Source organism: Lampetra fluviatilis, unplaced genomic scaffold, assembly GCF_964198595.1.
Source record: "Lampetra fluviatilis unplaced genomic scaffold, kcLamFluv1.1 SCAFFOLD_919, whole genome shotgun sequence".
Taxonomy (NCBI): domain Eukaryota; kingdom Metazoa; phylum Chordata; class Hyperoartia; order Petromyzontiformes; family Petromyzontidae; genus Lampetra; species Lampetra fluviatilis.
The window spans coordinates 2,501-15,737 of record NW_027621210.1 but is presented as its reverse complement, the minus strand read 5'-3'; the positions used below and the strand labels follow the sequence as shown (position 1 = coordinate 15,737).

At 60.2% G+C, this 13,237-nt stretch overlaps 1 protein-coding gene across 1 annotated transcript in view; it reads left to right on the top strand.

Annotated features, from left to right (window-relative positions):
- The window catches only part of LOC144954932 (phosphatidylinositol-3,5-bisphosphate 3-phosphatase MTMR2-like), a gene marked incomplete at its 3' end in the record, with an annotated part of 32,386 nt that extends 19,876 nt beyond the window's left edge, over nucleotides 1–12,510 (top strand). Inside the window, 7 exon segments of the mRNA XM_078885302.1 lie at nucleotides 7,414–7,524; nucleotides 8,144–8,232; nucleotides 9,456–9,507; nucleotides 9,509–9,529; nucleotides 9,531–9,560; nucleotides 10,713–10,865; nucleotides 12,322–12,510. Coding sequence (XP_078741428.1) covers nucleotides 7,414–7,524; nucleotides 8,144–8,232; nucleotides 9,456–9,507; nucleotides 9,509–9,529; nucleotides 9,531–9,560; nucleotides 10,713–10,865; nucleotides 12,322–12,510 — 645 coding nt within the window.
- Between the last annotated feature and the right edge of the window lie 727 nt (nucleotides 12,511–13,237).

The following is a 13,237-nucleotide window of genomic DNA, read 5'->3' as shown; positions in this document are numbered from 1 at the left end:
AGTGACGCTGTTGGTGAGTGACGCTGTTGGTGAGTGACGCTGTTGGTGAGTGACGCTGCTGGTGAGTGACGCTGCTGGTGAGTGACGCTGCTGGTGAGTGACGCTGCTGGTGAGTGACGCTGTTGGTGAGTGACGCTGCTGGTGAGTGACGCTGTTGGTGAGTGACGCTGTTGGTGAGTGACGCTGCTGGTGAGTGACGCTGCTGGTGAGTGACGCTGCTGGTGAGTGACGCTGCTGGTGAGTGACGCTGTTGGTGAGTGACGCTGCTGGTGAGTGACGCTGTTGGTGAGTGACGCTGTTGGTGAGTGACGCTGCTGGTGAGTGACGCTGTTGGTGAGTGACGCTGCTGGTGAGTGTTGGTGAGTGACGCTGTTGGTGAGTGACGCTGCTGGTGAGTGACGCTGTTGGTGAGTGACGCTGTTGGTGAGTGACGCTGCTGGTGAGTGACGCTGTTGGTGAGTGACGCTGCTGGTGAGTGACGCTGTTGGTGAGTGACGCTGCTGGTGAGTGTTGGTGAGTGACGCTGTTGGTGAGTGACGCTGCTGGTGAGTGACGCTGTTGGTGAGTGACGCTGCTGGTGAGTGACGCTGTTGGTGAGTGACGCTGCTGGTGAGTGACGCTGTTGGTGAGTGACGCTGCTGGTGAGTGACGCTGCTGGTGAGTGACGCTGTTGGTGAGTGACGCTGTTGGTGGGTGAGTGGTGGTGAGTGACGCTGCTGGTGAGTGACGCTGCTGGTGAGTGACGCTGTTGGTGAGTGACGCTGCTGGTGAGTGACGCTGCTGGTGAGTGACGCTGCTGGTGAGTGACGCTGCTGGTGAGTGACGCTGTTGGTGGGTGAGTGGTGGTGAGTGACGCTGCTGGTGAGTGACGCTGTTGGTGAGTGACGCTGCTGGTGAGTGACGCTGTTGGTGAGTGACGCTGTTGGTGAGTGACGCTGTTGGTGGGTGAGTGGTGGTGAGTGACGCTGCTGGTGAGTGACGCTGCTGGTGAGTGACGCTGTTGGTGGGTGAGTGGTGGTGAGTGACGCTGCTGGTGAGTGACGCTGTTGGTGGGTGAGTGGTGGTGAGTGACGCTGCTGGTGAGTGACGCTGCTGGTGAGTGACGCTGTTGGTGGGTGAGTGGTGGTGAGTGACGCTGTTGGTGAGTGACGCTGTTGGTGAGTGACGCTGCTGGTGAGTGACGCTGTTGGTGGGTGAGTGGTGGTGAGTGACGCTGTTGGTGAGTGACGCTGTTGGTGAGTGACGCTGCTGGTGAGTGACGCTGTTGGTGGGTGAGTGGTGGTGAGTGACGCTGTTGGTGAGTGACGCTGTTGGTGAGTGACGCTGTTGGTGGGTGACGCTGTTGGTGGGTGAGTGGTGGTGAGTGACGCTGTTGGTGAGTGACGCTGTTGGTGGGTGAGTGGTGGTGAGTGACGCTGCTGGTGAGTGACGCTGTTGGTGAGTGACGCTGTTGGTGGGTGAGTGGTGGTGAGTGACGCTGCTGGTGAGTGACGCTGTTGGTGAGTGACGCTGCTGGTGAGTGACGCTGCTGGTGAGTGACGCTGCTGGTGAGTGACGCTGCTGGTGAGTGACGGTGCTGGTGAGTGACGCTGCTGGTGAGTGACGCTGCTGGTGAGTGACGCTGTTGGTGAGTGACGCTGCTGGTGAGTGACGCTGCTGGTGAGTGACGCTGCTGGTGAGTGACGCTGCTGGTGAGTGACGGTGCTGGTGAGTGACGGTGCTGGTGAGTGACGCTGCTGGTGAGTGACGCTGCTGGTGAGTGACGCTGCTGGTGAGTGACGCTGCTGGTGAGTGACGCTGCTGGTGAGTGACGCTGCTGGTGAGTGACGGTGCTGGTGAGTGACGCTGCTGGTGAGTGACGCTGCTGGTGAGTGACGCTGCTGGTGAGTGACGCTGGTGGTGAGTGTTGGTGAGTGACGCTGTTGGTGAGTGTTGGTGAGTGACGCTGTTGGTGAGTGACGCTGCTGGTGAGTGACGCTGGTGGTGAGTGACGCTGTTGGTGAGTGACGCTGTTGGTGAGTGACGCTGCTGGTGAGTGACGCTGCTGGTGAGTGACGCTGTTGGTGAGTGACGCTGCTGGTGAGTGACGCTGCTGGTGAGTGACGCTGCTGGTGAGTGACGCTGCTGGTGAGTGACGCTGTTGGTGAGTGACGCTGTTGGTGAGTGACGCTGCTGGTGAGTGACGCTGCTGGTGAGTGACGCTGTTGGTGAGTGACGCTGCTGGTGAGTGACGCTGTTGGTGAGTGACGCTGTTGGTGAGTGACGCTGCTGGTGAGTGACGGTGTTGGTGAGTGACGCTGTTGGTGAGTGACGCTGCTGGTGAGTGACGCTGCTGGTGAGTGACGCTGTTGGTGAGTGACGGTGCTGGTGAGTGACGCTGCTGGTGAGTGACGGTGCTGGTGAGTGACGCTGCTGGTGAGTGACGCTGCTGGTGAGTGACGCTGTTGGTGAGTGACGCTGCTGGTGAGTGACGCTGCTGGTGAGTGTTGGTGAGTGACGCTGCTGGTGAGTGACGCTGCTGGTGAGTGACGCTGCTGGTGAGTGACGCTGCTGGTGAGTGACGCTGCTGGTGAGTGACGCTGCTGGTGAGTGACGCTGCTGGTGAGTGACGCTGTTGGTGAGTGACGCTGCTGGTGAGTGACGCTGTTGGTGAGTGACGCTGCTGGTGAGTGACGCTGTTGGTGAGTGACGCTGCTGGTGAGTGACGCTGCTGGTGAGTGACGCTGTTGGTGAGTGACGCTGCTGGTGAGTGACGCTGCTGGTGAGTGACGCTGCTGGTGAGTGACGCTGTTGGTGAGTGATGGTGAGTGACGCTGCTGGTGAGTGACGCTGTTGGTGGGTGACGCTGTTGGTGAGTGACGCTGCTGGTGAGTGACGCTGTTGGTGAGTGACGCTGCTGGTGAGTGACGCTGTTGGTGAGTGATGGTGAGTGACGCTGCTGGTGAGTGACGCTGCTGGTGAGTGACGCTGTTGGTGAGTGACGCTGTTGGTGAGTGACGCTGTTGGTGAGTGACGCTGCTGGTGAGTGACGCTGCTGGTGAGTGACGCTGCTGGTGAGTGACGCTGCTGGTGAGTGACGCTGTTGGTGAGTGACGCTGCTGGTGAGTGACGCTGCTGGTGAGTGACGCTGTTGGTGAGTGACGCTGCTGGTGAGTGACGCTGCTGGTGAGTGACGCTGTTGGTGAGTGATGGTGAGTGACGCTGCTGGTGAGTGACGCTGTTGGTGAGTGATGGTGAGTGACGCTGTTGGTGGGTGACGCTGTTGGTGAGTGATGGTGAGTGACGCTGTTGGTGAGTGACGCTGTTGGTGAGTGATGGTGAGTGACGCTGTTGGTGGGTGACGCTGTTGGTGAGTGATGGTGAGTGACGCTGTTGGTGGGTGACGCTGGTGGTGAGTGACGCTGCTGGTGAGTGACGCTGTTGGTGAGTGACGGTGCTGGTGAGTGACGCTGCTGGTGAGTGACGCTGCTGGTGAGTGACGGTGCTGGTGAGTGACGCTGTTGGTGAGTGACGCTGCTGGTGAGTGACGCTGCTGGTGAGTGACGCTGTTGGTGAGTGACGCTGTTGGTGAGTGACGCTGCTGGTGAGTGACGCTGCTGGTGAGTGACGCTGTTGGTGAGTGACGCTGTTGGTGAGTGACGGTGCTGGTGAGTGACGCTGCTGGTGAGTGACGCTGCTGGTGAGTGACGCTGTTGGTGAGTGACGCTGCTGGTGAGTGACGCTGCTGGTGAGTGACGCTGTTGGTGAGTGACGCTGTTGGTGAGTGACGCTGCTGGTGAGTGACGCTGTTGGTGAGTGACGCTGCTGGTGAGTGACGGTGCTGGTGAGTGACGCTGCTGGTGAGTGACGCTGCTGGTGAGTGACGCTGTTGGTGAGTGACGCTGCTGGTGAGTGACGCTGCTGGTGAGTGACGCTGTTGGTGAGTGACGCTGTTGGTGAGTGACGGTGCTGGTGAGTGACGCTGCTGGTGAGTGACGGTGTTGGTGAGTGACGGTGTTGGTGAGTGACGCTGCTGGTGAGTGACGGTGCTGGTGAGTGACGGTGTTGGTGAGTGACGGTGTTGGTGAGTGACGCTGCTGGTGAGTGACGGTGTTGGTGAGTGACGCTGCTGGTGAGTGACGGTGTTGGTGAGTGACGCTGCTGGTGAGTGACGCTGCTGGTGAGTGACGCTGTTGGTGAGTGACGCTGCTGGTGAGTGACGGTGTTGGTGAGTGACGCTGCTGGTGAGTGACGGTGTTGGTGAGTGACGCTGCTGGTGAGTGACGCTGCTGGTGAGTGACGCTGTTGGTGAGTGACGCTGCTGGTGAGTGACGGTGTTGGTGAGTGACGCTGCTGGTGAGTGACGCTGCTGGTGAGTGACGCTGTTGGTGAGTGACGCTGCTGGTGAGTGACGGTGTTGGTGAGTGACGCTGCTGGTGAGTGACGCTGCTGGTGAGTGACGCTGTTGGTGAGTGACGCTGCTGGTGAGTGACGGTGTTGGTGAGTGACGCTGCTGGTGAGTGACGGTGTTGGTGAGTGACGCTGCTGGTGAGTGACGCTGCTGGTGAGTGACGGTGTTGGTGAGTGACGCTGCTGGTGAGTGACGGTGTTGGTGAGTGACGCTGCTGGTGAGTGACGCTGCTGGTGAGTGACGCTGTTGGTGAGTGACGCTGCTGGTGAGTGACGGTGTTGGTGAGTGACGCTGCTGGTGAGTGACGCTGCTGGTGAGTGACGCTGTTGGTGAGTGACGCTGCTGGTGAGTGACGGTGTTGGTGAGTGACGCTGCTGGTGAGTGACGGTGTTGGTGAGTGACGCTGTTGGTGAGTGACGCTGCTGGTGAGTGACGCTGCTGGTGAGTGACGCTGTTGGTGAGTGACGGTGTTGGTGAGTGACGCTGCTGTGTGAGTGACGCTGCTGGTGAGTGACGCTGTTGGTGAGTGACGGTGCTGGTGAGTGACGCTGTTGGTGAGTGACGCTGCTGGTGAGTGACGGTGCTGGTGAGTGACGCTGTTGGTGAGTGACGCTGCTGGTGAGTGACGGTGTTGGTGAGTGACGCTGTTGGTGAGTGACGGTGTTGGTGAGTGACGCTGCTGGTGAGTGACGGTGCTGGTGAGTGACGCTGCTGGTGAGTGACGGTGTGGTGAGTGACGGTGTTGGTGAGTGACGCTGCTGGTGAGTGACGTGCTGGTGAGTGACGCTGTTGGTGAGTGACGCTGCTGGTGAGTGACGGTGTTGGTGAGTGACGCTGTTGGTGAGTGACGGTGTTGGTGAGTGACGCTGCTGGTGAGTGACGCTGCTGGTGAGTGACGGTGCTGGTGAGTGACGCTGCTGGTGAGTGACGCTGCTGGTGAGTGACGCTGTTGGTGAGTGACGGTGTTGGTGAGTGACGCTGCTGGTGAGTGACGCTGCTGGTGAGTGACGCTGCTGGTGAGTGACGCTGCTGGTGAGTGACGCTGTTGGTGAGTGACGCTGTTGGTGAGTGACGGTGCTGGTGAGTGACGCTGTTGGTGAGTGACGCTGCTGGTGAGTGACGCTGTTGGTGAGTGACGCTGTTGGTGAGTGACGGTGTTGGTGAGTGACGCTGTTGGTGAGTGACGCTGCTGGTGAGTGACGGTGCTGGTGAGTGACGCTGCTGGTGAGTGACGCTGCTGGTGAGTGACGCTGTTGGTGAGTGACGCTGCTGGTGAGTGACGCTGCTGGTGAGTGACGCTGTTGGTGAGTGACGCTGTTGGTGAGTGACGCTGCTGGTGAGTGACGCTGCTGGTGAGTGACGCTGCTGGTGAGTGGTGGTGAGTGACGCTGCTGGTGAGTGACGCTGTTGGTGAGTGACGCTGCTGGTGAGTGACGCTGCTGGTGAGTGACGCTGCTGGTGAGTGGTGGTGAGTGACGCTGCTGGTGAGTGACGCTGTTGGTGAGTGACGCTGTTGGTGAGTGACGCTGCTGGTGAGTGACGCTGCTGGTGAGTGACGCTGCTGGTGAGTGACGGTGCTGGTGAGTGACGCTGCTGGTGAGTGACGCTGCTGGTGAGTGACGCTGCTGGTGAGTGACGGTGCTGGTGAGTGACGCTGCTGGTGAGTGACGCTGCTGGTGAGTGACGCTGCTGGTGAGTGACGCTGCTGGTGAGTGACGCTGTTGGTGAGTGACGGTGCTGGTGAGTGACGGTGCTGGTGAGTGACGCTGCTGGTGAGTGACGGTGCTGGTGAGTGACGCTGCTGGTGAGTGACGCTGCTGGTGAGTGACGCTGTTGGTGAGTGACGCTGTTGGTGAGTGACGCTGCTGGTGAGTGACGCTGTTGGTGAGTGACGCTGCTGGTGAGTGACGCTGCTGGTGAGTGACGCTGTTGGTGAGTGACGCTGCTGGTGAGTGACGCTGTTGGTGAGTGACGCTGCTGGTGAGTGACGCTGCTGGTGAGTGACGCTGCTGGTGAGTGACGCTGCTGGTGAGTGACGCTGTTGGTGAGTGACGCTGCTGGTGAGTGACGCTGCTGGTGAGTGACGCTGCTGGTGAGTGACGCTGTTGGTGAGTGACGGTGTTGGTGAGTGACGTTGTTGGTGAGTGACGCTGTTGGTGAGTGACGGTGGTGGTGAGTGTTGGTGAGTGACGCTGTTGGTGAGTGACGGTGGTGGTGAGTGTTGGTGAGTGACGCTGCTGGTGAGTGACGCTGCTGGTGAGTGACGGTGTTGGTGAGTGACGGTGTTGGTGAGTGACGCTGCTGGTGAGTGACGCTGCTGGTGAGTGACGCTGTTGGTGAGTGACGCTGTTGGTGAGTGACGCTGCTGGTGAGTGACGCTGCTGGTGAGTGACGCTGCTGGTGAGTGACGCTGCTGGTGAGTGACGCTGCTGGTGAGTGACGCTGCTGGTGAGTGACGCTGCTGGTGAGTGCGCTGCTGGTGAGTGACGCTGTTGGTGAGTGACGCTGTTGGTGAGTGACGCTGTTGGTGAGTGACGCTGTTGGTGAGTGACGGTGTTGGTGAGTGACGCTGTTGGTGAGTGACGGTGGTGGTGAGTGTTGGTGAGTGACGCTGGTGAGTGGTGGTGAGTGACGCTGTTGGTGAGTGTTGGTGAGTGACGCTGGTGAGTGTTGGTGAGTGACGCTGTTGGTGAGTGACGCTGCTGGTGAGTGACGCTGCTGGTGAGTGACGCTGTTGGTGAGTGACGGTGTTGGTGAGTGACGCTGTTGGTGAGTGACGGTGGTGGTGAGTGTTGGTGAGTGACGCTGGTGAGTGGTGGTGAGTGACGCTGTTGGTGAGTGTTGGTGAGTGACGCTGGTGAGTGTTGGTGAGTGACGCTGTTGGTGAGTGACGCTGCTGGTGAGTGACGCTGCTGGTGAGTGACGCTGTTGGTGAGTGTTGGTGAGTGACGCTGGTGAGTGGTGGTGAGTGACGGTGGTGGTGAGTGGTGGTGAGTGACGCTGGTGAGTGGTGGTGAGTGCAGGACCCGCCGCTGGTTCTGGACGTGCCCCTTGGGGTGGTGAGCCGTGTGGACAAAGTCACCAACACCACGAACCGTGCGGAGACAGCCTACCGCCTGGAGCTCACCTGCAAGGTGAGCGGGTGGTGAGCGAGTGAGCGAGTGGGTGAGCGGGTGGTGAGCGAAGTGAGCGAGTGGGTGAGCGGGTGGTGAGCGAGTGAGCGAGTGGGTGAGCGGGTGAGTGAGGTGGGTGAGGCGAGTGGGTGGTGAGTGAGTGGGTGAGTGAGTGGGTGGGTGGTGTGAGCGAGTGGGTGAGCGAGTGGGTGGGCGGGTGAGTGGGGTGGGTGGGTGGTGAGCGAGGTGGGTGAGCGAGTGGGTGGGCGGGGTGAGTGAGGTGGTGAGTGGGTGAGCGAGTGGGTGGTGAGCTGAGTGGGTGAGGCGAGTGGGTGGTGAGCGAGTGGGTGAGCGAGTGGGGTGAGCGAGTGGGTGAGTGAGTGGGTGAGCGAGTGGGTGAGCGAGTGGGGTGGGCGGCGTGAGTGAGTGGGGTGAGCGAGTGGGTGGTGAGTGAGCGAGTGGGTGAGCGAGTGGGTGGGTGGTGAGCGAGTGGGTGAGCGAAGTGGGTGGTGAGTGAGTGGGTGAGTGAGTGGTGGGTGGTGAGTGAGTGCTGTCTGTCTCTCTCTCTCTCTGTCTCTCTCTGTCTCTCTCTCTCTCTGTCTGTGTCTCTTTCTGTCTCTCTGTCTCTGTCTGCCTGCAGGATATCCGCACGCTGCGGTTTGCCCACAAGGTCGACGCTCAAGCCGGCGTAGCCTGCTCCCTGCACACAGCGCTCACTCGCTACGCGTTCCCCCCTGTCCAACGGCCTGGGTAACATCACCACCACCACCCCGTGTCTCTCACGCGCCACCGTGTCTCACCCCGTGTCTCTCACTCACCCGTGTCTCACCCCGTGTCTCACCCCGTGTCTCACCCCGCGTCTCACCCCGTGTCTCACCCCGTGTCTCACCCCGTGTCTCACCCCGTGTCTCACCCCGTGTCTCACCCCGTGTCTCACCCCGTGTCTCCACTCCCGCGTCTCACCCCGCGTCTCACCCCGTGTCTCACCCCGCGTCTCACCCCGTGTCTCACCCCGTGTCTCACCCCGTGTCTCACCCCGTGTCTCACCCCGCGTCTCACCCCGTGTCTCACCCCGTGTCTCACCACGTGTCTCACTCCGCGTCTCACCCCGCGTCTCACCCCGCGTCTCACCCCCGCGTCTCACCCCGTGTCTCACCCCGTGTCTCACCCCGTGTCTCACCACCGTGTCTCACCCCGTGTCTCACCCCGTGTCTCACCCCCCGTGTCTCACCCCGTGTCTCACTCCCGTGTCTCACCCCCGTGTCTCACCCCCGTGTCCTCCCCCCCGTGTCTCCCCCCCGTGTCTCACCCCCGTGTCTCACCCCGTGTCTCACCCCGTGTCTCACCCCGTGTCTCACCCCGTGTCTCACCCCGCGTCTCACCCCGCGTCTCACCCCGCGTCTCACCCCGCGTCTCACCCCGTGTCTCACCCCGTGTCTCACCCCGTGTCTCACCCCGTGTCTCACCCCGTGTCTCACCCCGTGTCTCACCGTGTGTCTCCCCGTGTGTCTCCCCGTGTCTCACCCCGCGTCTCACCCCGTGTCTCCCCGTGTGTCTCCCCGTGTCTCACCCCGCGTCTCACCCCGCGTCTCACTCCGTGTCTCACCCCGTGTCTCACCCCCGCGTCTCACCCCGTGTCTCCCCGTGTGTCTCACCCCGCGTCTCACCCCGCGTCTCACCCCGTGTCTCCCCGTGTGTCTCCCCGTGTGTCTCCCCGTGTCTCACCCCGTGTCTCACCCCGTGTCTCACCCCGCGTCTCACCCCGCGTCTCACCCCGTGTCTCACCCCGTGTCTCACCCCGCGTCTCACACCGCGTCTCACCCCGTGTCTCACTCCGTGTCTCACCCCGTGTCTCACCCCGTGTCTCACCCCGTGTCTCCCCGTGTGTCTCACCCCGTGTCTCACCCCCGTGTCTCACCCCGTGTCTCACCGTGTGTCTCACCGTGTGTCTCCCCGTGTGCCTCATCACAGCCTCTGTTTGCCTTTGAGCACAAGGAGGTTTACCCCAGAGAATGGATGGCGAGTTTTACGACCCCATCGCAGAGTACCGCCGCCTGGTAACTCACCCGCTCGCTCACACCACTCACCCACCCGCTCACCCACCCGCTCACTCACCTCGCTCACCCACCCGCTCCACTCACTCGCTCACCCACCCGCTCACCCGCTCAATCACCCACCCACTTACTCACCCACTCACCCACCCCACTCACTCAACTCACCCACCCACTCACCCACTCACCCACTCACTCACTCACCCACTCACCCATCACTCACCCACCCACTTACTGACACCCTCACTCACCCACCCACTCACTGAAACCCTCACTCACCCACCCACTCACTCACTCACTCACCCACTCACACCACCCACCACCCACCCACGCACCCACCCACTCACCCACTCACTCACTCACTCACCCACCCACTTACTCACCCACTCACCCACCCACCCACTCACTCACACACCCACCCACTCACCACTCACCACCCACCCACTCACTCACTCACTACCACTCACCCATCACTCACCCACCCACTTACTGACACCCTCACTCACCCACCCACTCACTGAAACCCTCACTCACCCACCCACTCGCTCACTCACTCACCCACCCACGCACCCACCCGCTCACCCCACCCACGCACCCACCCACTCACCCACTCACTCACTCACCCACCCACTTACTCACCCACTCACCCACCCACCCACTCACCCACTCACCCACCCACTCACCCACTCACCCCACCCACTCACTCACTCACCCACTCACCCATCACTCACCCACCCACTTACTGACACCCTCACTCACCCACCCCACTCACTGAAACCCTCACTCACCCACCCACTCGCTCACTCACTCACCCACCCACGCACCCACCCGCTCACCCACCCACGCACCCCACCCACTCACCCACTCACTCACTCACCCACCCACTTACTCACCCACTCACCCCACCCACCCACCCACCACCCACTCACCCACCCACTCACCCACTCACCCACCCACTCACTCACTCACCCACTCACCCATCACTCACCCCACCCACTTACTGACACCCTCACTCACCCACCCCACTCACTGAAAACCCTCACTCACCCACCCACTCGCTCACTCACTCACCCACCCACGCACCCACCCGCTCACCCACCCACCCACCCACTCGCTGTACGTGTATCTTTACGTGCATCTGCAACACGTGTTGCGTAGGGACTGCCCAATGAGAGCTGGCGCATCTCGCGCGTCAACGAGTCGTACGAGTTCTGCGACTCCTACCCGTCGCTTCTCGTCGTCCCCTCGGCCGCCCGCGACGACGACTTGAGGCGCGTGGCGGCCTTCCGTGCACGCGCACCTAGCATCCCGGTACTTCCCCCCTCTCCACACCACACGCAACGCCGCTCTCTAGCCCCTCACCACACCACACCACCACCACACCTCTTCTCTCTTTCTCTCTGTCAGTGTCTCGCTTGCCGTTGCGTGTGTCTCTCTCTCTCTGGTGTGTCACTCAGGCCCAGGTGCCTCAGGCTTGGCTCACTAGGCCCTGGTGCCTCAAAGTGTGTGTCTATCTATCTGTCTGTGTGTGTCCGTGTGTGTCTGTGTGTGTTTGTGTGTGTGTCTGTGTGTGTCTGTGTGTGTCTGTGTGTGTGTCTGTGTGTGTCTGTGTGTGTGTCTACCTGTGCGTGTCTATCTACCTGTGTGTGTGTGTGTCTGTGTGTGTGTGTCTGTGTGTGTGTGTGTCTGTGTGTGTGTTTGTATGTGTCTGTGTGTGTGTGTGTGTCTGTGTGTGTGTGTGTGTGTCTGTGTGTGTGTGTGTGTCTATCTGTTGTATGTCTATCTATCTGTGTGTGTCTCTGCGTGTGTCCAGGTGTTGTCGTGGATCCACCCCGAGAGCCAGGCGACGGTGTCGCGCTGCTCCCAGCCGCTGTGTGTCTATCTACCTGTGTGTCTGTGTCTGTGTGTGTGTGTGTGTCTATCTACCTGTGTGTCTGTGTCTGTGTGTGTGTGTGTGTCTATCTACCTGTGTGTGTGTGTCTGTGTGTGTCTGTGTGTGTGTGTGTGTGTCTGTGTGTGTGTCTGTGTGTCTGTGTGTGTGTCTGTGTGTGTCTGTGTGTGTGTCTGTGTGTGTCTGTGTGTGTGTGTGTCTGTGTGTGTGTGTGTGTCTGTGTGTGTGTGTGTGTGTCCAGGTGTTGTCGTGGATCCACCCCGAGAGCCAGGCGACGGTGACGCGCTGCTCCCAGCCACTGTGTGTCTATCTACCTGTGTGTGTGTGTGTCTGTGTCTGTGTGTGTGTGTCTGTGTGTGTGTGTGTGTGTGTCTGTGTGTCTGTGTGTGTGTGTCTGTGTGTGTCTGTGTGTGTCTGCGTGTGTCCAGGTGTTGTCGTGGATCCACCCCGAGAGCCAGGCGACGGTGTCGCGATGCTCCCAGCCGCTGTGTGTCTATCTACCTGTCTGTGTGTGTGTCTGTGTGTGTGTCTATCTGTTGTATGTCTATCTATCTGTGTGTGTGTCTGCGTGTGTCCAGGTGTTGTCGTGGATCCACCCCGAGAGCCAGGCGACGGTGACGCACTGCTCCCAGCCGCTGTGTGTCTATCTACCTGTGTGTGTGTGTGTGTCTACCTGTGTGTGTGTCTGTGTGTGTGTGCGTGTGTCCAGGTGTTGTCGTGGATCCACCCCGAGAGCCAGGCGACGGTGACGCGCTGCTCCCAGCCGCTGTGTGTCTATCTACCTGTGTGTGTGTGTGTGTCTACCTGTGTGTGTGTGTGTGTCTGTGTCTGTGTGTGTGTCTGTGTGTGTCTGTGTGTGTCTCTGCGTGTGTCCAGGTGTTGTCGTGGATCCACCCCGAGAGCCAGGCGACGGTGACGCGCTGCTCCCAGCCTCTGGTCGGGGTGAGTGGCCGCCGCTGCAAGGACGACGAGCGGTTTCTGCAGCTCGTCATGGACGCCAACGCGCAGTCGCACAAAATCATCATCTACGACGCCAGGCCCAGCAACAACGCCATCGCCAACAAGGTGACCACCACCATCACCACCATCACCACTACCATCATCATTACTACCACTACCACCACTACCAGCACTACCACAGTCGCACAAAATCATCATCTACGACGCCAGGCCAGCAACAACGCCATCGCCAACAAGGTGACCACTACTACTGCCATCACCACCATCACCACCATCACCACCATCACCATCATCACCACCATCACCACTACCATCATCATTACCACCACTACTAGCACTACCACAGTCGCACAAAAATCATCATCTACGACGCCAGGCCCAGCAACAACGCCATCGCCAACAAGGTGATCATCACCACCACCATCACCACCATCACCATCACCACCACCACCACCACCCATCACCACCACCACCACCATCACCACCACCACCACCATCACCACCACCACCACCACCACACCACCATCACCACCACCATCACCACCACCACCACCATCACCACCATCACCACTACCATCATCATTACTACCACTACTACTACTACCACTACTACTACCACCACTACTACTACCACCACTACTAGCACTACCACTACTACTACTACCACCACTACTACTACTACCACCACTACCCACCACCACCACCACCACTACCACCACCACTACCACCACGACCACCACCACCACTACCACCACTACCACCACCACTACCACCACCACTACCACCACCACTACCACCACCACCACTACCACCACCACTACCACCACCACTA